Consider the following 26,204-nt stretch of genomic DNA (forward strand, 5'->3'; position numbering starts at 1 on the left):
AGCCCAGCCTGGCCAACATGGCGAAACTTCATCTCTACTAAAAATATAAAAGTTAACCAGATGTGGTGGCACATGCCTGTGGTCCCAGCTACTTGGGTGGCTGAGGCATGACAATAGCTTGAACCCAGGAGGCGGAGGTTGCAGTGAGCCATGATCGCACCATTGCACTTTAGCCTGGGTGACAGAGAAGACTCTGTCTCAGAAAAATAAATAAAAATAAAAGTAATGATATCTGTATGAGATAAATATTAGTAACCAGTGGACCTGTGTATGTTTAAATGGTCAAAATTTATTTCCCGCCTAAGAAAAACCTAACAGGGATCTTCCCAACTTTTCTTCCCACCCCAGTCCTGCCACAGTATCCAAAAGCTAGGGCATTGAGGACTTTTATAAACTCTCAAGCATCTGAGAAGCCTAAAGATAGAATTCAGGATTTCTGATTGGCTGTATTACATATGAGTCTTCTTCCTTTATGTCTTATTGCTTTTTTGGAACTCAGTCGAGATTGAGTGTGTCCCAATCTGTATTTTAAAACGTTGCCTCATTAATAATAGTCATTTTATTCTTTCTTTACTAAAGGTAGTGAAATATTCATTAAACATTTAATAAGATATTCTTTTATCTATTTCACCTGATCATTTTAACGTACTGATGATTGCCTTATCAGTGGTGGAAATGTCTGTGGTTCTGTTTTTTGTTTTTTACAGTAATCCTACAGGAAAATTATTTGTTGTACTAGAAATTATTCTGTAATATTTACAGAAATAAAGAGTTACTACACACTTTTGATTAGCTTCAACACTTAAGATGTTAGGAATTGATAACACCCCTTAAACATTTACCTAATGTGTTCCTAGACTGGCAGTTTCTTTCTCTGTTTATTTCAGATAAAACAATGAAACAATGAATGCTAATTTAAGTAGATGGATTTTTTTGTTTATTTACCTTTGTTTTATCACTTGGATTGATAGTTACATGTAATTTTTTTAAAAAGAGTCATTCATAAAAATGGATATGTAAACACAATAAAAGTGTATTACAAATTCTATACAAAATAGTTTTTGAATGGAAATAGAATTACATGTACCTGACATCTCTGTTCTGTCTGTATTTTAAACGTGCAGTTTCCCTTACTCAGAGAGGGAGGGAAAGAGAGACAGACAGAGAAAGAGAAGAAAGAGTTCCTCCTTAATTCAGCTTCTCATTCCTCTGAAGTCGGGTTTCTGCTCCTACCCTTACATAGAAATTCTTCTCGCTAAGATCAGTAGCAGCCTCATGTCACTAAATTCAAGCCCTTATTTTATTTGATCTCTCAGTAGTAGTCAACATTGTTGACCACTCACTTCTGGAAAAACTTTACTCGTTTGGATTCTAAAACAAAACCCTCTGGTTTTTTTTTTCACCTCTCTCATCTATAGTTCTCAGTTGTCTTTGAAATGTTGGTATTCTTTAATACTCAGTTCTCTTGTCACTCTCTAAATTCCCCATGGGTTATTTTATCCATTTAGTTATTCTGTTTAAATAGCAGACTCCTTCATAGTTATCTCAATTCCACTCTTAGCTAAAAAAACTCCAGACATTTCTATTCTACTTACTGGAAATTCCTACCTCAGTATTCATTGCCACCTCAAACTTAGCATCCAGAACTCAATTTTTCCTTTGCAAACCCATTACTTTATTTTCTTTTTTGTTAAATTTCCTGTTGATGCAGTGGTCCAAGCCACGTATCTCATTCTTCACATTAAATTGAATCATGTGTGTTCTACTTACTAAATGTCATCCTCTTTTTAAAAAAATCATATTACAGAAGAATTTTCCTTTTTCTGGCTCATCTTCTACCATTCACATTGTAGCCCACTTCACTGAGGCTTTGGCCACCATAATTCCACTTAAAGTGTTCTTGTCATCATCACCAAATTACCTCCATATTACTAAATTAATTGATCTAGTCTGTTCTTTTTCATTACTGTTTAATATAATTGACCACTCCTCTATTTCTTCCATCCTTCTCTTCTCTTTGTTGCTGTCCCTGCAGTCATATCCAGCTTGGGCAGGAATCGAGTTATCTCTAGTTCAAGCCATTACTGTAACCAGGCAGCTTAACTTCAAAATTCATTTCAAAACTTTTTTCCCCCCTTGGTTATCAAGATATAACCTTGAGGCACACATTGTACTCAGCTCAATTATTGTATGTCTTCCTTATCAAGCTTCCCCTTTTTAAACCCCTGCCTTCCCCTCAAAAATTGAAGTGGTTATTTTGGATAGGAATCTGACCCTTTCCCTTTAGTTTTGGTTAATAAAGTGTGTCTTTCTACCAGACCTCGTCCTTGTTAATTGGACTCTGCAAGCTGAGGCCATTCGGACCTGCATTTGGTTACATTACCTTTACCACTGGAGTAACCTCTTGCCTGAAATACTCAGCTGTTCTCTGCTTGATTCCCTTCAGTTTGTTCTACAGACAGCAGCAGGGATAATATTCTTTCAGATAAATTTATCCTGCATTCCTGCTTTGATCTCTTTCAAACTTCTCTAGATTCATCCTACATTATTTCATGTTGCTCTCACTGTGCTGCTTCTCTGCTTTAGACATTCTTCCCCTGGCTCTTACCACAGGCAGTGCACACTCTTCAGTCTCATCTTAAACATCATCTCCTCAAAGAAGCCTATTGAAAACCCTCTGTCAAGGAGATTCGCCCAATCATTACCTTTCCTCTTTGTGTCATTGTTATCACTTGATCTATATTTTATTTATTACATAATTGTTTTTGTCTGACTTTAATACTTGAATGTAAGCACACAGAAAAGCAGGGACTTTTCTTGTTCATTATTGTATCCCCCACGATGTCCCTTACAACTGCACATAATAGATTTTCAATAAATACATGTATTTTAAATATTAGTACTAATAGACATATTAGTACTAATATAGTGTGTATATATGTATAGTGTACATATATATGTATGTATTCATACACATTGTTTTTTGCCTAATTTTTTTGCGAAAGTTTTTGGAATACAAAGCGAACATAGGGTTTTGATTTCACGTTGTAAGCTTCTTAAATTCAGAGAGTGGTAAGTAAGGTGACGTTTCATTTAGGACCCTTAGATTTTAATTTTTAAAAAAACATAGGCCGGGCGCGGTGGCTCACGCTTGTAATCCCAGCACTTTGGGAGGCCGAGGCGGGCGGATCACGAGGTCAAGAGATCGAGACCACGGTGAAACCCCGTCTCTACTAAAAATACAAAAAATTAGCCGGGCGTGGTGGCGGGCGCCTGTAGTCCCAGCTACTTGGAGAGGCTGAGGCAGGAGAATGGCGTGAACCCGGGAGGCGTAGCTTGCAGTGAGCTGAGATCTGTCACTCCAGCCTGGGTGACAGAGCAAGACTCCGTCTCGAAAAAAAAAAAAAAAAAAACATGTATTTTATTATGAAACTCAATCTTTAGCAGATAGTTTTGTTTTTTAAATGTCCATATAGCCTTAAAGAAATGGTAATTACAGAATGTAACCACCTGTTTTGAGGATAATGACTTCTAACAGATAATTAGAATAGTTTTTAAATAAATGAATGACTTCCATTTAATAGAGATAAAGGTTGCAGCTAGGCAGCATAACTTGTGCTGTTGAAATAACAAATGATTAAGTAGCTAATTTAGCACCCAGAATTACTTTCTCTGAACTTGCATTGATGAGAGTAGACAGTGCTTGACACACTGATGGTTGTGTAGGAATTGGTTGGGTGGGGTCCGCGAGCAGAAGTCTGTAAAGCAGCCTTTCAAATGTAAGCGCAGCTTCCCACTTGATCTCAGTAGTCAGATGTATTCTCTTACTTTCTGTTTTCTTCTGTTCTCTATTTTCACCTCAAATTCTGCTTGCTTTCTGCAAATGAAAGTTCATTGTGTACCCTTTATTCTCCACCGAAAACATGAAGATAAAATACAAATACTTTGTATATTTTGAGGGAATGGAGAAATAGCTTCATATAATTAATCAGTGTTCCCACCCCAAAATTAAAAGAGCATTTATTGGAATGAACTCTTAATCAGTGATTATAAAATCGGGCTGAGTAATCTTTCATACAGCTATAAAACATATATACTTTTGGCAGTGTCTTAACTAAAAAAGCCGCAGGTACTTTCCTAGAATAACCTTCATAGTTTTACATGTGCATGTATTTAAGTCTGGAATTTTAATTTTTTCTGCAAGCACTGCTTTCAAAGTAAAACACTATGTTAGTAATAGTGAGGTTATAAGTATACCAGCTATAAAAGGTCCTTTTGTATAAATAATATATGAAACATTTTCTCATACTTCAGTTAAAATTCTGTCAAATTTTGACTTTTCACATATTATATGGTGAGTTGAAATACATTTATAGTCTTTGTAAACCATTTCAGTCCAAAGAGAATTATAATGAAATAATTTATTTATGGTAGTCTAATGTAACAGAAATGAGAAATTATACAAGGAGAAAAACTACAGCAGGAAGGAGAACCAAGTAGATTTGCTCATTAAATGAAACTTAAATCCTTTATATTCTTTGTAATGATTCATTAAGACCAAATAAGATACCACAAACAGCAAATGGAAAATTTTAAATTACAAGATTATATTCCAATTATCTCTTAGAACCCATCATCATCTTGTGTTTTTCCCCCAGCTAAGTAAATTTCTGAACCCTATTTTCTTTTCTTACTATAATCATATATTTTTGGGATAAGTTACATAATCAGCCCTCTGTACCCTTGGGCATCTGCTGATTTAGCCAACCTTGGATCAAAAACATTTAGAAAAGTATTAATATGACAATAAAAAATAACATAAATTTTGGGAATACAGTATAACAATTATTTACATACAACATTTATGTTGTATTAGGTGTTATAAGTAATCTAGAGATGTTTAAAGTATATGGGAGGGGGTGTGGAAGTTAGAAGCATATACTATGGTCATTTTGTAAAAGAAACATGAACATCCATGGATTTTGGTATGGAGGGCATGGGGATTTGAAACCAGTTCCCCTGAGGATACCTAGGGACTACATAATGCAGTCACGTGTTGCTCAAGGATGGGGATGCATTCTGAGAAATGTGTCATTAGATTTTGTCATTGTGGAAACATCACAGAGTATACTTACACAAACCTACTGCATACCTAAGCTATATAGTATAGCCTATTACTCCTAGGCTACAAACCTGTATAGCTTGCTACTGTACTGAAAGCCGTAGCCAATTATAGCACAATGGTAAGTATTTGTGTATCTAAATATAGAAAAGCTACACTAAGAATACAATATAAGGTTTAAAAAAATGGTATACCTTTATAGAGCACTTATCATGAATGGTGCTTGCAGAATTGGAAGTTGTTTGTGGTAAGTTAATGAGTGGTGAGTGAATATGAAGACCTAGGTCATTACCGTATACTTAGGCTTACTAAATTTATTTTTTAATAGTTCTTTGTTTAGTAATAAATTAACCTTAGCTTAATGTAATTTTTTTACTTCATTAACTTTAAAACTTAAGCTTTTTGACTCCTTTGTAATAACAGTTAGCTTGGCTGGGTGCAGTGGCTTGCATCTATAATCCCAGCACTTTGGGAGGCCAAGGTGAGTGGATCACTTGAGCTCAGGAGTTTGAGATCAGCCAAGTCACATGGTGAAACCCGAGCTCCACAAAAACTTAGTGGAGAATGGTGGTGCACACCTGTAGTCCCAGCTACCTGAAAGGCTGAGGTGGGAAGTTCACCTGAGCCCAGGAAGTGGAGGCTGCAGTGAGCCATTATTGTCCCACTCACTGTTCTCCAACCTATGGCTCTGGCTGAAGTACAGTGGCTATTCATAGGCACAGTGTTAACACACTGCAGCTTCAAACTCTTGGGCTCAAGCAGTCCTCCTGCCTCAACCTCCCAAGTTGCTGGGATACAAGCACACACCACTGTGCCCAGCTTCCTGAGGTTGCATTACAGTTTTTTTTTTTAATTAATAGAAGGAGTACGCTCTAAAATAATGATTAAAAAGTACAGTAAATACATAAGCCAGTAACACAGTTGTTTATTATCATATATTGTGTACTGTACATAATTGTATGTGCTATACTTTTATTGTCAATGCAGTAGGTTCGTGTACGCCAGAATGACCAAAAACTTAGAATAATGTGTACAGTTACTAATAGCTACAAAGTCTCTAGGTGATAGGAACTTGTCAGCTCTATTATAATCTTACGGGACTGCCATCATATATCATCATGAAATGTCATTATCTAGCATGTGACTGTATATAAATGCATTATAATAAATGTCTATGTGTGTTATATTTCTAAATTCCCTCTAGCCATAAAACAGTTACTATTTTGAAGCTCACATTTTGAGTAATTGGACAATTTGAATCTCACATTGTCTAGAAAGATTGATTTGATTGTTAAGATGGTATGATAGGCATACTCTCTGGTTTATGGAGTACATTAATGAGAAAAAAGTAAGAAAGGGAAGATTAGCTCACATAATTAGTGAATGTGAACATAACCATCTTAAGTACTTAGAGTTTATTCTTCTAGTTCGGTTACTCTCCTCCCTTTAATAGAAATGGAATTTCTACTTACTACACCATACATATTTGTGGATTATTAATTGGTTTAGTTATTTTCTATCAGAACTGTCAAATAGAACTGCAGTAATAGTTCTAGCTACATTTGGCTGTTGAGCACTTGAAATGTAGTAGCTGGTTTTACTGAGAAATTAAGTTTTAGTTTAATTTTATATAACTTAAATAACCACATGTGGCTAGAGACTACTGTACTGGACAGCACGATTCTAATTTTATAAAGTATAGGTTTTGAATTACTGCCACCACATTATTTTGTTTCTCACACCAACAAAAACTTTGAGATATCAACTAAAACTGAGATAAACTAAAATCTGTTTTAATTAGAAAGCATGTTTAAAGGGGAATATTAAGAAAGATTAAAGTTCTCTTTTCACTGTTCCCCACAATTAAAAATTAGCCTTAAAAATGTACTTTAATCTGTCCTCAGGCTCCTACCACCACTGAGGAAATGTTGACATAGACAATTTTATTTCTATAAATGGTGATATTATTGACATCACCTTGTCATTTAGCATTGATTTTCTATGAAGAGTCAAGTATTAATCTTGTTGGCTTAAAGTATTTGTATGGTTTTTGTTACTGACATTTGACATTTAGCTACGTAAAAAATAAGATGTATTTGTTTTCTTCTTAATGGCTGTGGAAGTAGCATCATATGGCTTAACAACTGAAATAAGAGAGACAGATTCCCTTTATACTGAAAAGGCCAGAAGGTCATTTATGTAATCAAATTTGGCATCACCACTGGAACAAACATGTGCCCCTTCTTTTGATGTGGTAGAAAGGACCATCACCTTTGTAGTATTTGTGCCAAAAACATTTAATTTGAACATAATAAGAAAACATTTAGACAAATTCAGATGTGTGGAACATTGTGCAAAACAGCTGTCCTGAATGCTTCAAATATAACAATATTATGAAATGTTTTATATAATAGGCCAGAGACATGGCAACTAAATACAATAAGTGACCCATTAGTAAAAACTTGATAAATATTCAGGCCCTTTTTTAAATAGTTGGGAGAGATCTGAATGTAGGATGCATTGTATATTATATCAATATTAATTTTCTTGAGTGTGATATAATGATATTGTGTACATAGGAAAGATTTTGTTTGTAGAAGGTAGAGGCTGAAGTTTTTAAAAGTCAAATATCCTGATGTTTGAAACTTAAAGTGGTTCAGTGGTACACAGGGGCAGAGAGAGAGAGAGACAAGAGGCAGTGTGTGTTTGGGGTTGTGGGTAAAGCAAATATGGTGAAACATTTACAGTTGGTGAGTCTAGAATAAATGGTATAAGGTTATTCATTGTGCTGTTCTTCCAACTTCGTTGCAGACTGGGTATTTTTTTTCAAAGCTAAAAGGGGAAAAGGAAAAACAGAAATTGACTGTACCCTAATTTCTCATTATTAAGCATACTTTTTCAATTATGGCAATGCTTCAGAAATATAAAGACATACCCTCCTTTATAAAGGAAAGAAAATTATCACGGACCCCCCCCCCCCCAACTAACCTAAACTTATAACTTAACATCATAATGTTATTGCAATATATATACAAATGTAAAGCTGTAGACCATCTTCATATGCCCCATCTCCTAAGTAACTATAACTCAGAACAAATTCTAATTATTAATAAATGCAATATATAAAGTCAAGAAAATGCAAAATAACAATATGATGGCATAATAATAACAATAATCGGATTAGCTGGTATAATTTTGCTGAAAATAAGTCACTCAACATACCAAACTGGTTATGAGCACTCCAATACAGTTTCTTTTGAAGTTATCACGTCTATAGAAACATCTGTTGTTTGATAACTCACTGTAAAAACCTTTGTGCAGTACGCAACTTTTAGCTACTGTAAAACTTTTGTGCAGTACACAAGGACATAATTTAACCTTTACTTATATGCCTTTTACATATTACACCCCTTTTGTATTAACGTGAGAATACGTTAGTACATTATTATACGGTACTGTGTTATTTTTATAATACCAAATTATTCTCACCTTACGAAATAACTTGAGAAATTACATATTAAAATGTTTTTGAATTGTGAAATATTACAATATTGTTACTATTTGACCCAACTCAAAATCTCCATGGGAAAATACCTGTCGATACCCACAGTATTGTTGAAAATAATCAGATGCAGTATCACAGCTGTGTCAGACTCTAGTACCAGTTGGGCAATCAAGGCACAGCTAAAAATTGAAAACAAAGATCTGGACAACAAAACAGCCAAAGGTGGGGGTCAAGAAGCTCTGACATGTACCTAGTTGTAGAATGCTATGCACACGTGCCAGGTGTAGTGTGCATATCCAGGAAAAACTTCAGAGAGCCCCAGTCTTCACCTCTGGTTGACCATGAGCTCTGTATAAGCAGGAAGTGAAGGCTAAGGCAGATTTAAGCTTTGAAAGCATTCTGCAACATATACACAAATCCCCTTGGCAAAGGGTAGAAGACATAATGGTGAAAAGCATTTAAGGAAATCTTGTTACTACTAAGTGTTGCTGACCCAGGAACAACTCCTACTCAGCTGGACTTAAAAATAAAAACAAAAATAAATAAAAAACTCATTAAAGATGTCAGTGCTCCATGCAGTGGGAATTATAGGCTGAACAGATTTAGTCCCAGGGAAGTCATTAAACCACAAACAGCAACACCACCAATAGCAAAAAGCTGAGCTGGAAGAAAACCAGAGGAAGAACTGAGTCCACAATTGCCACATAATGTTTTCCAAAATGTCTGCTTTTCAATAAGAAAAAGGTATATACAAAGAAGAAAAATTCTTAGTAGAAATTATCCTAGCTATAGGGCTTATTAAATAGAGACTTTAAATTACCTGTTACAAATATATTCAAAAAAGGTAATTAAACCACAAAGAGTTAAAGGAAAATATGACAAATATACTTTATCAAATAGAGAATATTAACAAAAAGAAATAAAAACAAAAAAAATTCTGTTGTTGAACGTATCATAACTAAACATGAAAAATTCATTAGAGAGGTTCATGAGAAAATTTGACCTGTCAAAAGAAAGAATCAGTAAACTTGGAGATAGGTCAGTAGTGATTATCCATTGTAAAGAATATAAAGAAAAAAGAATAAAAGAAAAAATGAACTTCAGAAACCTGGTGACACCATCAAGCATGCCAACATTTGTAGATTTCCAAAAGATGAGGAGAGAGAAAGAAAGAGGTAGAAAATATTTGAAGAAATGATGGCCAGTATTTTTCCAAATTGGATGGAAAACATCAATCCACACATCCAAAAAGCTCAGTAAACCCCAAGTAGGTAAGATGTACACCTAAACTCATCATATTGAAACTCTTGAAATGCGGGAAGAGAATCTTGGAAACGGCAATCAAAAAGTCGCTCAGCAAGTACCAGGGATCCTCATTAAGATTAACGTTAACATTTCTGATGACTTCTCATCAAAAATCATGACTTCCAGCAGGCAGTAGGATATGTTTAAAGTATTGAAAGGAAAAGATTGTCAATAAAGAATTTTATATTCAGCAAAACTATTCATCAAAAATGAAGGGGAAATTAAGATATTCCCAGATAAACTGAGTGAGTTCTTTGTCAGGAGACCTACCCTATAAGAAATACCAGAGAGAGTTCTGCAAGCCGAAATAAAGGGATACTAGACTGTAATGTAAGTCCACAAAGTGCTAAAGAGAACTGGTTAAGATAATCATATCGGTATATAAAAAGATAGTTTAGATGAATTTTTTTGTAAAGAATTTTTATTCTGATTTACCCTTTACTCATTTGCCCTGAGAATACTTGCTGGCGGCACTTGGTGGCTGCAGTTGTTTACCCTGAGATAACTTTGCCACGAAATATCTTGCTTTTATTATTATTTTTACATCACTCTAGTATATCAACTTTGGAAACAAAAGACATCATTCTGTCCATAGCATTCTGTTTTCAATAGTGGTATTTCCATTTACACAAATGAAAATCAAGAGAATTTGACAGAATTACTATACTCAATCGCTGAAAATGTCAAATCCTAGAAAACTTAAGATTCTTATGCATGATGTTAACATTGTACTCAAATACTTGCTGGCTAGAGGTTCATTTGATGAATCCAGTTTTTTTGAAATAGATGTTTCTCATGATTCAGACAATTCTGATGTTAGTTCTCTTTAGAAATAACTGCCAAGAAGAGTTTTATATTTTATTTTCACACTAAAAATCAGTCAGATTTGCAGTAGCCTTGAAGAGAGTGTTCATGTAAAATTAAATGCGCTTTGGCAGCGAGCTGCACTTTCTTTTTTCTAAACTGGAAAAGGTTTGAAAGACAATTGACTAAAATAGTAATTCTAAAACTGTTGATGAACATATAACATAGAAAAGTGTAATATGTATGGCCATAATGTTTCAAAGGATGGAGAGGAAAGGAGATGGAGCTATATTGCAGCAGAATTTTGACATAGTATTGAAATTAAATTAGTGATCATCTGAACTAGGTTATTTTAATTTAACATGCCAATTATAATCCCCAGAAAAACCACTCTGAAAAATACCTTTTAAAATATACTAAAACTAAAATGATACACTAGAAAATATCTGTATAACCCAAAGTAAGGTAATAATGGAGGCATAAAAGAGCAATTGACATAACAAAAAAATAGCAACATTGCACGTAAAAATTCTACCCTATACAGGTTGAGAACCCTTTTTCCAAAATGCTGAGGACCAGACGTGTTTTGGATTTCGTTTTTTTTTAAATATTTACATTGTAGGGTCATGCAATGTATAATGACATTTCAGTCAGTGAGAGACCACATATATGACAGTGGTCCCATAAGATTAAAATGGAGGTGAAAAATTTTAAACTTCTAATGTTGTCATAGCCATTATAACTTCATAGTACAGACATTACTCACATGTTTGCAATGATACTGGTGTAAACAGTTCTATGCTGCCAGTTAAATAAAAGTATAGCACACCTACAGTGAACTCATTTTTGACAAAGTTGCCAAGAACGTACACTGGAGAAAAGACAGTCTTTTCAGTAAATGCCAATGGGAAAACTGGATATCCATTTGCGGAAGAATGGAACTAGACCTCTGTCTGTCACCATATATGAAAATCAAGTCACAATGGATTAAAGACTTAAATCTAAGACTTCAAACTACAAAACTACTACAAGAAAACACTGGGGGAAATCTCCAGTACTTTGGTCTAAGCAAAAATTAGTAATATCCCACAAGCAGCCAAAGCAAAAATGGACAAACGGGATCATATCAAGTTAAAAAGCTTCTGCACAGCAAAGGAAACAGTCAACAAAGTGCAGAGACAACCCACAGAACGGGAGAAAATATTTGCAAACTACTCATCTGACAAGTTATTAATAACCAGAATATATAAGGAGCTCAGACAATTCTGTAAGAAAAAAAAATCTAATAATCCATTTAAAAATGGGTAAAAGATTTGAATAGACATTTCTCAAAAGAAGACATATAAATGGGAAACTGGTATATGTAAAAGTACTCAACATCATTGATCATCAGAAATGCAAATCATGGCTACAATGAGATATTATCTCACCCCAGTTAAAATGACTTTTATCCAAAAGTTAGGCAGTAAACAAATGCTGGTGAGGATGTGGTGAAAAGGGAACCCTTGTACAGTGTTGGTGGGAATGTAAATTGGTACAACCACTATGAAGAATGGTTTGGAGATTCCTAAAAAATTAAAACTAGAGCTACCATATTCAGCTGGGTATATACCCAACAGAAAGGCAACTTCTATATGAAAGAGCTATCTGCATTCCCATGTTTTTCACAGCACTATTCACAGTAGCCAAGATTTGGAAGCAAACTTTGTATCCATCAACAGATGAATGAATAGGGGAAATGTGGTACATATACACAATGGAGTACTATTCAGCCATTAAAAAAGAAAGAATGAGATTCTGTCATTTGCAACAACATGGATGGAACTGGAGATCATTATGTAAAGTGAAATAAGCCTGGCATAGAAAGACAAACATCACGGATTCTCACTTATTTGTGGGATCTAAAAATGAAAACAATTGAACTCATGGACATAGAGAGTAGAAAGATGGTTACCAGAGTCTGGAAAGGGTAGTTGGGCTGTTGGGGGAAGTAAAGGTGGTTAATGTCTACAAAAAATACACAGAATGAGTAAGACCTAGTATTTGGTAGCATAACGAAGTGACTGTAGTCAATAATAATTTAATTGTACATTTTTAAATAACTAAAAGTGTATAATTAGATTGTAACACAAAGGATAAATGCTTGAGGTAGATACACCATTCTCCATGATGTGATTATTATGCATTGCATGCCTGTATCAAAACATCTCATGTTCCACATAAGTGTATATACCAACTATATACTCACAAAAATTAAAAAATGTTCAAAAAGTCTAGCACATACAATTACGTATACTACACAATACTTGATAAAGATAATAAATAACTATATACTTGTTTATTATTTACTTTTTACCATTATTATAGACTGTACTTCTTAAACTTGTTTTTTTAAGTTACTATACAACAGCCTCAGGCAGGTCCTTCAGGAGACATTCCAGAAAAAGGCACTGTTATCAGAGAAGATGACAACTCTATGCATATCATTACCCTTGAAGACTTTTTCAGTGGGAGAAAATGTGGAGGCGAAAACAGTGATGTTGATTATCCTGACCCTTGTAGACCTAGGCTAATTTTCTGTTTCTTAGTTTTTAACAAAAAAGTTTAAAAAACTTTTTCCTATTTTAGTTTTTTAACTTATAAGGATATGTAAAAAGGAAATACTTTTGTATAGCTGTACAATGTATGTGTTTTAAGCTAAATGTAATTACAAGAGTCAAAAAGCTTTAAAAAATTTTTAAGTTTATAAAGTTAAAAAATTACAGTAAGGTAAGGTTAATTTATTACTGAAGGAAGAACACTTTTTTACAGTAAATTTAGTGTAGCCTAGGTATACTGTTAACGTCTTAGGCCTTCATGTTCATTTACCACTCACTAACTCACCCAAAACAATTTTCAGTCCTGCAAGCTCCATTCGTGGTAAGTCGCCTTTATGGGTGTGTACTATTTTTTACCTTTTTTTCATATTTTTACTGTAGCTTTTCTATATTTAGATACATAAATATTTACCATTGTTACAGTTGCCTACAGCATTCAGTACAGTAACATGATACATAGGTTTGTAGCCTAGGAGCTCAATAGGCTATTCCATATAACCTAAGTGTGTAGTAGTCTATACCATCTAGGTTTGTGAAAGTACACTGTATGCTCACACAATGACAAAATTGCTGGATGATACATTTCTCAGAATGTATCTCCATTGTTAAGCATGTATTATTGTACTTACTGTTCAGCATCTCAAATCCAAAATCTGAAATGCTGCAATGAAGAAGCATTTGGAGCTTTGATTGAAATGTTGGCACTCCAAAAGCAAGGATTTGGGATTTTTTGATTTCAGATGTGCAACCTATTAATAATTATATTAAATGTAAGTATGTTGAACGTTGTAACATTCAGGGATTGGCAGAATGGGTTTACAAAAAAAAAATTAGAATGCAACTTTATGCTGTCTACAAGAGATAGACTTTAGATTCACAGACACAAATAGTTTAACAGGATGGAAAAAGATATACCATGTAAGTAGTAGTCAACAAAAATGGTAGAATGGCTATATTTAGATCAAACAGAATATACTCAGAGTAGAAATTGGTACTAGAAACAAAGACATTTTATAATGGTTAAAGGATCAATAGTGAAAAGATACATCAATTATCAATACACCTCAAAACAAACTTTTTGTAGATATATGAAAAGAAAATCTGTGGTATTTAAGGGAAAAACAGATAATTTGACTGAAGTTGTTGAAAAATACTCCACTTTTGATATTTCATAGAAAAACTGGACAGAAAATTGGCAGAGTTTTAGAAGACTTGAATAACATTGTCAATCTGACATAACAGACATCCAAAGACCACTTCACCCAACAGTAGAAGAATGCACATTCTTCTCAAGCAAGTGTTAAACAGTCTCCAGGGGAGACCATATTTAAGACTGAAAAAAAGTCAACAAATTTAAAATGATTGAAGACATACAAAATAGTTTTCTGTCAATAAATTTAAAATGATTGGAGACATACAAAACAGTTTTCTGACCAAAATGGAATTAAATTAAAAATCAACAATAGTTACTTTGAGACATCTGCAAGTATTTGGAAATTACATGACACATTACTAAATAACCCATCAGTCAAAGAAGAAATAACAAAGGAAATGTAAAAGAATTTTAAACTGAATGAAAATGGAAAGACATCATATCACAATTTGTGGTATCAGCCAAAGCAATGTTTATAGAGAATTGTGTATCCTTAAGTGTCTGTCTTTAAAAAGAATAACAAAGCTAACTGAAGACAAGCAGAAGGAAGGAAATAATAAAGGTTAGAGTAGAAATTACTGATAGAGACAGACAGGAATAGAGATTGCCTGTGATGATGGATGCCAAATGAGTGATCTTATCGGAGTGCAGAAATACTCTAAAACTGATTTAGGGTAATGGTTGAACTGCTGGTTAAACTTAGTAAAGATCATTGAATTGCATACAATATTTTTAGCATGTGTATTTTATTATATACAAAATATATCTAAAGTTTTTTTTTAAAGCAAATGTGGGAAATAAGATTATATAGCATTATGTTTATCCAGATGTCCCATAATGTTTATATTAACATTTTTTAATGACATCATTAAAACATAAAGATTGATTTTTAAGTTTCCAGTTATTTTGACCCCTTAATACTCTCTTTCTAGAGCCAATGTTATTTTTGAAAAGGATTCCTTTTCTTTTGTTTTCTGGCTGTTAGAGATTAGACATTATATGTGAAACTTTTAATGAAGAAAACAAAAACCAGTTAAAATTAACTTTGCTTTCCATTTCTGCATTTACTACATTTATCTAATTTTGTTTTGTTTTAGATCACTGTGTCCACTACTATGATCTTCGTAACACTAAGCAGCCAATCATGGTATTCAAAGGACACCGTAAAGCAGTCTCTTATGCAAAGTTTGTGAGTGGTGAGGAAATTGTCTCTGCGTGAGTATTACTCTCCTCAGAGGTTGAGCTTAATACAGAGCTCTGTACTTACCTATCAGTTTGTAATGTCACTGAGGGTGTATGTAAACTATAATATTTGAGTATATGTACTTTTTCGTAAATAGTAGATTTTTTTTTTAATCTTGTCCAATTAAAGTAGTGTGGATTCTGGTCTATATTGTGCACTTTTATATGTAAATTGTGGGTAAAATCCTGAAGATACTAGTTTTTTATATACCCTCCCCCCTTATCTCATCCTCCTGTGTTTAATTGCATTTGAACTTCAGATTAGATTTTAGCTATTGCTTCTAAAGAAGAGATAAACAACATAGTTGATGCAATAGAATGAGAAGTATTTTATTTATTAAAGTCAACTAATGTGTTACTGTATATTTTATCTACTTGCAGTATAGTAGTAGAATTATTTTTGGTTTTAAATATTACTGGGTTGGCTTTTACACTGACATGTTCATTTCTCTGTGATTTCATGGTGATTTTAAATATGTTGAAAAGAAAACTTTTTTTTTTTTTTTTTGGGCACAGAGTCTTGCTCTGTCACCCAGGCTGGAGTGCAGTGGCGTGATCTCCGCTCACTGCAGCGTCTACCTCCCAGGTTCAAGTGATTCTCCTGCCTCAGCCTCCCAAGTAGCTGGGACTACAGGCATGTGCTACCACGCCTGGCTAATTTTTGCGTTTTTAGTAGAGACGTGGTTTTGCCATGTTGGCCAGGCTGGTCTCAAACTCCAGACCTCAGGTGGTCCACCTGCCTCGGCCTACCAAACTGCTTGGAATACAAGCGTGAGCCACCATGCCTGGCCGACAGATGAACATCCTAACTCAGTCTGGCTCCAGAGCCTGCATTCTTAACCAGCAAACTGCATTGCCTCTAGTTAGTAGTGATGAGTTTCGTGCCAAGAAATTTTAAGTAAGTTCTTACTCTTTGTACTTTTCCTCAGCTCAACAGACAGTCAGCTAAAACTGTGGAATGTAGGGAAACCATACTGCCTACGTTCCTTCAAGGGTCATATCAATGAAAAAAACTTTGTAGGCCTGGCTTCCAATGGAGATTATATAGCTTGTGGTAAGTGAAACCATCGTTTCCAGGAGCTTTTTAACAGATATTTGTTATTGAAATTGAACTCAGTGGAAATAGACTAAATACTAAGTCAGGAAATGGTCTGTGCACTCAGAAGATAGGGTAATAGACATGATGCCCCAGCACTACTGATTTTCCTTGTGTTGTACTAGAAGAGCATTAGTCCTTCCCTTTTCTATTGTGTACAAACCCTGAACACCCCTGAACACCTCAAATAGCTGAACACCTGATTTTTAACTGTTTTGTAGTTGTTCTCCGTTATAATTCTTTAGATATTGTGTAGAAGACAGAAAAGGTTAAGTTCTGTTAGTAATATTTCCAATTTTGGAGACATTACGTGTCTTCTTAAGCTTGATATTCATTTTCCCTTATCTACTGTTCTCTTCATGAAGTAATCTGTTTGCATAGCATTGATCTGTTATTCTATGGCTTTTATTGTTGATAATTTATACAAATTTAAATAAGAAATAGAAAAATCAAATTTGATATTATTCAAATGCTCTGATATATCTAATGCCTGAATAGATGAGCTTTGATCATACTTTTAAATGACTTGGCCTTTATTCAGCAAAGTTGACTTTCTTCACATATGTATGAGACTGCCAAAGCAAATATCTGGAACAATTATTCTATCTTTAATAGATGGCTCAAAATACAGTTCATAGACCATTAATAGAATAATTCCTATACTGAGAAATGGAAATAAATTATGTAGGCTATGAAAATCTGCCTATGTAAGTGTTGCCACTTTCTTTTACCTCTCTAAATGGAAATCTTTCTAAATGTAATTTAAGATTCTTACAATATATTTCTGGTTCTACTATAGACTTACTAGGTTGGTGCGAAAGTAATTAAAAGTAATGACAAAACCCACAATTACTTTTACACCAACCTATGTAAATGATTTTATAGGGTAATTTTAGCCTTAGAATTATCAATATTGTTGTAACATTTAACATTGATTGCTTCTTTAGATTGGTAAAGTATAACTTTTGTCCAAGAATCCTTTCCTTACATGATTTCTAATTAGTCCTGTGATCTAGCCTTTCAAATTTGACCATAAAAGATCTTTGAATTATAACTTTGGGTGATAATTACTATTAGAATGTGGTGTCCTAATTCTGAGTTTTCCTATTCTAAAATACTATTACTATTATTTGTTTTCAGGAAGTGAGAATAACTCTCTCTACCTGTACTATAAAGGACTTTCTAAGACTTTGCTAACTTTTAAGTTTGATACAGTCAAAAGTGTTCTGGACAAAGACCGAAAAGAAGATGATACAAATGAATTTGTTAGTGCTGTGTGCTGGAGGGCACTACCAGATGGGGTAAGTTTTCATATCAGTTTTTTCACCTTGGGATCTCATATTATGCATTATGTATACACAGGGTTTGATTAAATTTTAAAATATAAATTAGTATGTACTTTTTTAAAAACTTTGTAATTTGTCACCAAAGACAATAGGCATTTTAGGTAGTGATTGAAATGCATAATAATAGAGCAATGTCATGGTGTCATAATGTCCCTCTGTGACCCATAGCATCTAGTGCATATCTCAGTTATAACCATTATCATATTGTCTGTTCATATCTCTTCTATCAGACTGGAAATTCCTCCAAAATACACATTCTGTCTCATCTTCTTTATTGATTATGTGCAGTATATGCTTGATAAACATTAAGCTGAGCTAGTATTTTAATAGGGAGAAAAAGAATTGGTACAGGTAAAGGATAGTGACCTGTATGGTCCTCTAATTAAGTACTATTTCAAAGTAGAATTGCTGTCTACAAAATACATTTGTATATGAATATTTAAGCATATTTAGTATATTGATGAGAAAGTTATGCTACTGGGTTTTATAAAGAGAAGTTGCCTCAAACTTTTCACTTACGTTTTAAAGTATAGGTTTTTCATAAGTTATATGAAAAAATAATTCTTAGGCCAGGTTCGGTGGCTCACACCTGTAATCCCAGCACTTTGGGAGGCTGAGGCGGGCAGATCACGAGGTCAGGAGATCGAGACCATCCTGGCTAACACGGTGAAACCCTGTCTCTACTAAAAATACAAAAAATTAGCCAGGCGTGGTGGCGGGCGCCTGTAGTCCCAACTACTCAGGAGGCTGAGTCAGGAGAATGGCATCAACCCGGGAGGGAGAGCTTGCAGTGAGCCAAGATCGCGCCACTGCACTCTAGCCTGGGTGACAGAGCGAGACTCTGTCTCAAAAAATAATAATAATTCTTGTTACTATCTTGATTTATATAAACATGAGTTGTTAGTATCATATTTCTAAAATAGCTTTTTAGGTGATTAGTTGGGTTTATTTTTGACAAAAAAAAATTCTGACTTGATATGTAATTTAAAAATCCAAGTTTCAGGTATAGTTTCACTTTAATTTGATATATTCTATTGCTGTCTTTTTAAAGTTCTGTGGCTCCATTTCCAGTTTTGCTAATTGACAGACTAGGTAATTTGGACCAACTCTTCCTCCAAGTAAAATTAGAAAAGTAGGACCAAATTATGTATTTTTAAAACAAGAAACTATTTGAAAGCATTGGAAAGCAAACAAGACAGGAAAGAATTACCAGATTTGGATTGTGACCCTGGCTTTTGAATCTACTTTTCCCCTGTGAGCATTTGTCAGTTTTGGTGGGGTGGGTGAAAGCACTTATACTAGCTTCACAGGGTTGCAGGGATTGGAGCTCAGTGCCTGACATTGTATGGGTGATTACTTTGTTTTAAGTCCCCAAAGGGGTATATTATAGGGGAAACCAGAAGATAAGTCTTCATAGTGATTGCATCTGAACTTCATATCAATCTCTGAAATTGAATTGAGGTGACCCTTGATTGCTAATATCCACAGGATGCAAACTTAAATCCTCTGAAAAAAGATAAGATCATCTAAGTGCTTTATTTTTTTTCAGTTTTGTAACTACAATAACTAGGGCGCAATAAAAAATAAACAGACATAGTAAAAGAGAAGACAGCATGAATTAAACCAGCCTAAGCAACAGACTGTAGAAACAGTCACAACAGCTCTAAATACTGGAATTATCAGACAGCTTGAAAGTAGCTTGCTTACAAGATGAAAGACAAGATTGAAAATTTTAACTGAGAACTGGAAACTATTTTTAGAATGAAAATATCATTCTGCTCCTGGCCCCTCTCAAATTTCATGTCCTCACATTTCAAAACCAGCCATGCCTTTCCAACAGTCTCCCAAAGTCTTAACTCATTTAAGCATTAACTCAGAAGTCCAAAATCCAACATCTCATCTGAGATAAGCCAAGTCCCTTCTGCCTGTGAGCCTGTAAAATCATCAGCAAATTAGTTAATTCCTAGATACGAAGAGAATACAGGCATTGGGTAAATAGAGCCATTCCAAATGGGAGAAATTGGCCAAACAAAACTATAGGCCCCATGCAAGTCCAAAATCCAACGGGGCAGTCAAATCTTAAAGTTCCAAAATGATCTCCTTTGACTCCATGTCTCACACCCAGGTCACACTGATGCAAGAGGTGGGTTCCCGTAGTCTTGGACAGCTCCACCACTGTGGCTTTGCAGGGTACAGCTTTCCTCCTGGCTGCTTTCACAAGCTGGCATTGTCTGTGGTTTTTCCAGGTGAACGGTGCAAGCTGTCAGTGGATCTACCATTTTGGGGTCTGGTGGATGGTGACCCTCTTCTCACAGCTCCATAAGTGGTGCCCCAGTAGGGACTCTGTGTGAGGGCTCTCACCCCACATTTCGCTTCTGTACTGCTGTGGCAGAGGTTCTCCATGAGGTTCCCACCCCTGCAGCAAACTTCTGCCTGGACAGCCAGGCATTTCCATACATCCTCTGAAATCTAGGCAGAGGTTTCCAAACCTCAGTTCTTTATTTCTGTGCACACGCAGGCTCAACACCACATGGAAGCTGCCAAGGCTTTGGGCTTGCACCCTCTGAAGCCATGGCCCGACTTCTCTGTTGGCCCCTTTTAGTCATGGCTGGAGCAGCAGGGACACAGGACACCAAGTCCCTAGGCTGCACACAGCATGCCAACCCTGGACCTGGCCCAGGAAACAACTTTTTCCTCCTGGGTCTCCAGGCCTGTGATGGGAGGGGCTGCTCTGAAGACCTCTGACATATCCTGGAGACATTTTCCCCATGGTCTTGGGGATTAACATTCAGCTCCTTGTTACTTATGCAAATTTCTGCAGACAGCTTGAATTTCTTCCCAGAAAATGGGATTTTCTTTTCTATTGCATTGTCAGGCTGCAAGTTTTTTGAACTTTGATGCTCTGTTTCCCTTATTAAACTGAATGCCTTTAACAGCATCCAGGTCACCTCTTGTATGCTTTGCTGCTTAGAAATTTATTCTACCAGATACCCTAAATCATCTCTTTCAAGGACAGAGTTCCACAAATCTCTAGGGCAGGGGCAAAATGCCACCAGTCTCTTTGCTAAAACATAACAAGAGTCCTCTTTGCTCCATTTCCCAGCAAGTTCCTCATCTCCATCTGAGACCACCTCAGCCTGGATTTCATGTCCATCATTATCAGCATTTTGGTCAAAGCCATTGAACAAGTCTCTAGGGAGTTCCAAATTTTCCCTCATTTTCCTGTCTTCTGAGCCCTCTAAACTGTTCCAACCTCTGCCTGTTAACCAGTTCCAAAGTCACTTCCACATTGTGGGGTATCTTTTCAGCAGCACCCCACTTCTGGTACCAATTTTCTGTATTAGTCCATTTTCACACTGCTGATAAAGATATACTCAAGACTGGGTAATTTACAAAAGAAAGAGGTTTATTGGACTCGCAGTTCCACGTGCCTAGGGAGGCTTCACAATCATGGCGGAAGGTGAAAGGCGTGTCTCACATGACAGCAGAAAAGAGAAGAAAGCTTGTACAGGGAATCTCCTGTTTTTAAAACCATCAGATATCATGAGACTTATTCACTGTCACGAGAACAGTTCGGGAAAGACCTGCTCCCATGATTCATTTACCTCCCACCGGGTCCCTTCCACAACATATGGGAATTCAAGTTGAGATTTGGATGGGGACACACCCAAACCATATCAGAGGAGTCTTTTTCATTCCTTTAAGCCATCAGTTTCTTTTCGACAAATAATAATTGTAAGTATTTATGGGGTACAATGTGGTGTTTTCATATACATGTACATTATGGACTGATTAAATCAAACTAATGAGCATATCTGTCATCTCACATGCTTTTTTTGTAGTGGGAACATTTAAAATCTTATTCTCTTAACAACATTGAAATATCTACTACATTATTATTAACTACAGTCACTCTGCTATGCAATACATCTCAAAAACTTACTCTTTTTGTCTAATTAGCTGAAACTTTGTAGCCTTGGACCAACATCTTGGCATCCTCCCACTCCTATCCCCCACCTCTGGTAACTACCATTCTATTCTCTATTTCTCTGAGTTCAATTTTTTAAGATTCCACATATAAATGAGATCATGCAGTATTTCTTTCTGTATGTGATTTATTTTACTTAGCATAATGTCCTCCAGGTTCATGTAAAGCTGAATAGTGTTCCATTATATACAGTTTAACCTTGACAATGTGGGGGCAAGGGGCACTGACCCTCCACTCAGTTGAAAATTCAGGTATAATTTGATTCCCTGACCCAAAAGCTTAACTACTAATAGCCTACGGTTGACTGAAAATCTTACCAATAACATAAACAGTTAACCCACATAAGCTAGAGAAAAGAAAATATTAAGAAAATCATAAAAGAAAATATATTTACTGCTTATTAAATGAAGTGAATCATAAAGGTCTTCATCCTCATCTTCACATGGAGTAGGCTGAGAAGGAGGAGAAAGAGGTGGGATTGGTCTTTCTCTGGAGTGGCAGAAGAGGAAGAAGATTTGCATATAAGTGGTTCCTCACAGTTCAAACCTGTGTTTTTCAAGGGTCAGCTGTATACCACGTTTTCTTATCCATTTATTTGTTGATGGGCACTTAGTTGATTTCATATCTTTGCTATTGTGAATAATGCAATGAATAAAAGAGTGCGCATGTTTTTTTCAGTATCCTAGTTTTAACTCTTTTGAAATTGAAGTGAGATTCAATGCTCAGAAGTGTGATTGCTAGGTCATATTGCCGTTCTGTATTTAGTATTTTGAGGACCTCCATATTATTTCCCGTAAAAGCTGTACTGATTTACATTCCCACCAACGTTACAAGAGTTCCCTTTTCTCCACATTCTTGCCAACGCTTGTTATCTTTCATCTTTTTAACACACCCCATTTCACAGATGTCATTTGTCTTTTTGATGATAGAAATTCTGGCAGTTGTGAGGTGATACCTCATTGTGGTTTTAATTTAAATTTCCCTGATGATTAATGATATTGAGCATTTTTTCATATACCTGTTTGTTATTTGTATGTCTTTTTTTGAGAAATGTTTATTCAGGTTCTTTGCTCGTTTTTTAAGTGGGTTATTTGTTTTCTTGCCGTTTAGGTGTTGGAGTTCCTTATACATACATTATATATTTGTTTTCTTGCCATTTAGGTGTTGGACTTCCTTATAACCCCCTAACTGATAAATAGTTTGCAAATATTTTCTCCCAATCCATATGTTGTCTTTTCACTCTGTTGTTTCCTTTGTTGTGAGGAAGCTTTATATTGATAGTTTGATGCATTCGTGCTTGTCTGTTTTTGCTTTTGCGGTTGTAGCCAAAAAATTTTTCAGACCATTATGGAGCTTTTACCTTATGTTTTCTAGTAGTTTTACAGTTTTCAGTCTTATGTTTAAGCCTCTAATCATTTTGAGTTGAGTGTTGTAAATGGTGTGAGATACTCAACTTCATTCTTCTGCATATGGATATCCAGTTTTCCCAACACCATTTATTGAAGAGACTATCTTTTCCCCCAGAGAGATTCTTTTTTCTTCCTCCCTGGCCTCCCCAGAGAGATTCTTGAAAGAAGGCAGAGAGAAAATATTGTCAGTTAGACTGACAGCCAACTTCTCAATGAAATAGTGGAAGCCAACAGACAGTGAAACCAATAGTGTGGGAAGGAAAACATTTGCAAACCTAGAATTCTACATCCAGTGAAAATCTCTAGACAGTGGTAAAATAAAGACATTTTAAAATAAATAAACCTGAAAAATTTTCAATCAGCAAACCTACACTAAAGAAAACCTTAAAGGATATGCTTAGGGCAGAAAGAAAAAGATTCCAGATGAAAGTCTTTTTTTGTTAACATTGATTTATCTAGAGACTGGAGTTAGGTAAAGGAACTTGTATATGTTCTGTATCTGTGGATCTGTGACATGACTCTTATCTGAAACTATTGGAATGAAATATGAAGTGTTTTAAGTATACAAATGAATATATTTGTTCCTATGTGATGATGCCTGTGTAAAGGGACACAATATGTTTGTTGGGGGTAGACCCTGAGTCCATAGTAACTTCTGTTGAGGCTGCAGATACCCTATTATTGTTTTGTCAGCTCTGAACCATAACATACATACTTAGCTACTCACCAATCGTAAGTGGATAGCTAATAGTAAAAGGCAGTACTTGTAAAGGACACTTATTACTCCTTTAGCTCTTCAGAAGTGACCCCAAAAAGTACACTCTATCCTCAGGAAAAAAAAAAGCAGTGGTCATTAGGGTGGACATTTTCTGTTGTGGCTTGAGACATCAGGAATCATATTAAAAGTTCCTGTAGCTTTAGGGTTAGGGGAGGCAGGGATCAGGATAATAGATTTCCTAATTTCCCCTCTCTGAAACCAAGTGCAGCAAAACTTGGCTTGGGAACCCGTCACCTATGCTATAATACTTTCTATGCAGATATAACTATGCACCTTTGTTTTCAGTTATATCATTAAATTTTATTCTCTCTAATTTCTAACAAAACTTTTTTGTTATATGATGAAATACTATTCTGAAACATTGAACTAAAACTGTGTTCTTAAGCAGATGTTTTGCTTTCCTAAATTTCTTCCATTTCTTGGCCTTTAAAAATACTTGCTGAATGAATTAATATACTGTCTTGTACTGTATTTGTGTTCATGTAACCTGCAAACTCCTCAAAAAAAAGACATCATAGTATTTTGAGTAAGAGCAGAGCCAGGCTACCTAGGTTGAAATCTCTCAGATTCCCCACTTACCAGCTGTGTTACCTTGCTGAAGTTCCTTAACCACACGGTGCTTCAGTGTCCTCATCTCTAAAGTGCCCATAATAATAGCCACTTATCTTCTAGGGTTGTTATAATGTTAAAATGTGGTAATGCACATAAAGCGTTTGGAACAGTTCCTGATACACAGCAAGAGCAATACATGTTTGCTATTAGTATTATATTTTTAATTACCCCTAGCATTACGCAGCATGTTTGTACATAATGCATAATTAATATATAATTTTTGTAATGAACGATACAACCCTTCAAGCTTGGCCTTTATCTTTTTTGTTGCATAATTAAATGGTAATTAATTGGAACCAAAGGAATGCTGAAGTAGAGTTGGGAGATGCTTCTAATATCTAATAGGCTCACCTGAAACTAAATGGTAATAATCAATTACCATTTAAGAAAAGCAGTTTTGCTGACATGAACCATTCATATGTACATATAATTACTTCAAAATTACCATTTTGCCCCTTGGGATATAATCTCCAGCCCATTTTGCCTATTTTCAAAAGCAACAAAAATTTTTAAATGTGTACAGCTACAAGAAATTAGGCATTTATTATTGGCTTAATGTTTTTATTACATTTATATTATGTTCTCCCTTCCCTTCTCCATCACGTTATGACATTGTACAACTCAGTCTTTTTTTTCTAAAGGCATATCTACTTTCCAAATTTATGTAAGTTTTATCTAAGACAGGAATCCCTTCCTTCTTAGTAACATTTTCTTGGGGTGTGTAAAACATCAGATTTCAGTAAACTAGAAAAGTAAAGCACATTTGAGAAGCCATGCAATACTGTATTCTAGTCTGCTTTCATTAAAGTGCAAAAGATGTACATAATAAAATTTATTTATACCAGTGGTTCTCAAAACTGACTGATAATCAGAAAACCCTGGGGCTCTTTCAAAAACAATTAACAAAACAATTCTATTTTTAGACCCATGAATACATATTTTGGGGGAGGAAGAAGGAGGGTATAGATCTGTATTTTGAAAAGTTCCCCAGGTCTCCTTGGGAAATTATATGAACAATCATGTTTGGGAACAAATAATCATGTTACCACTGGGAAGAAGTTTGTTATACATCCTAACCAAGAAACCTAAATGGTTCTTAAGCATCTGCTAGCAGAAACAATTATAATTATGAATACCTAATGTCTTGTTAGATTTTGCTGATCCCTCACCCACCTCAGGAAGAAACAAATCCAAAAAAGTAAGAAACGGTCTTTTTTATTTGTGTTAATTAAAAAACGCTACTCCTA

At 35.2% G+C, this 26,204-nt stretch overlaps 1 protein-coding gene across 4 annotated transcripts in view; it reads left to right on the top strand.

Moving 5' to 3' along the window:
- Positions 1-26,204, top strand: part of COP1 (COP1 E3 ubiquitin ligase) — a 257,894-nt gene that overhangs the window by 187,889 nt on the left and 43,801 nt on the right. For all 4 annotated transcript variants that reach the window (XM_032160914.2, XM_032160918.2, XM_032160917.2 and 1 more), the window contains 3 exons: positions 15,584-15,701; positions 16,658-16,782; positions 17,965-18,125. In XM_032160914.2, the coding sequence (XP_032016805.1) occupies positions 15,584-15,701; positions 16,658-16,782; positions 17,965-18,125 (404 nt within the window). The remainder of the gene's footprint in view (positions 1-15,583; positions 15,702-16,657; positions 16,783-17,964; positions 18,126-26,204) is intronic.

The sequence above is a fragment of the Hylobates moloch genome, unplaced genomic scaffold (assembly GCF_009828535.3).
Source record: "Hylobates moloch isolate HMO894 unplaced genomic scaffold, HMol_V3 SCAFFOLD_8, whole genome shotgun sequence".
NCBI lineage: Eukaryota > Metazoa > Chordata > Mammalia > Primates > Hylobatidae > Hylobates > Hylobates moloch.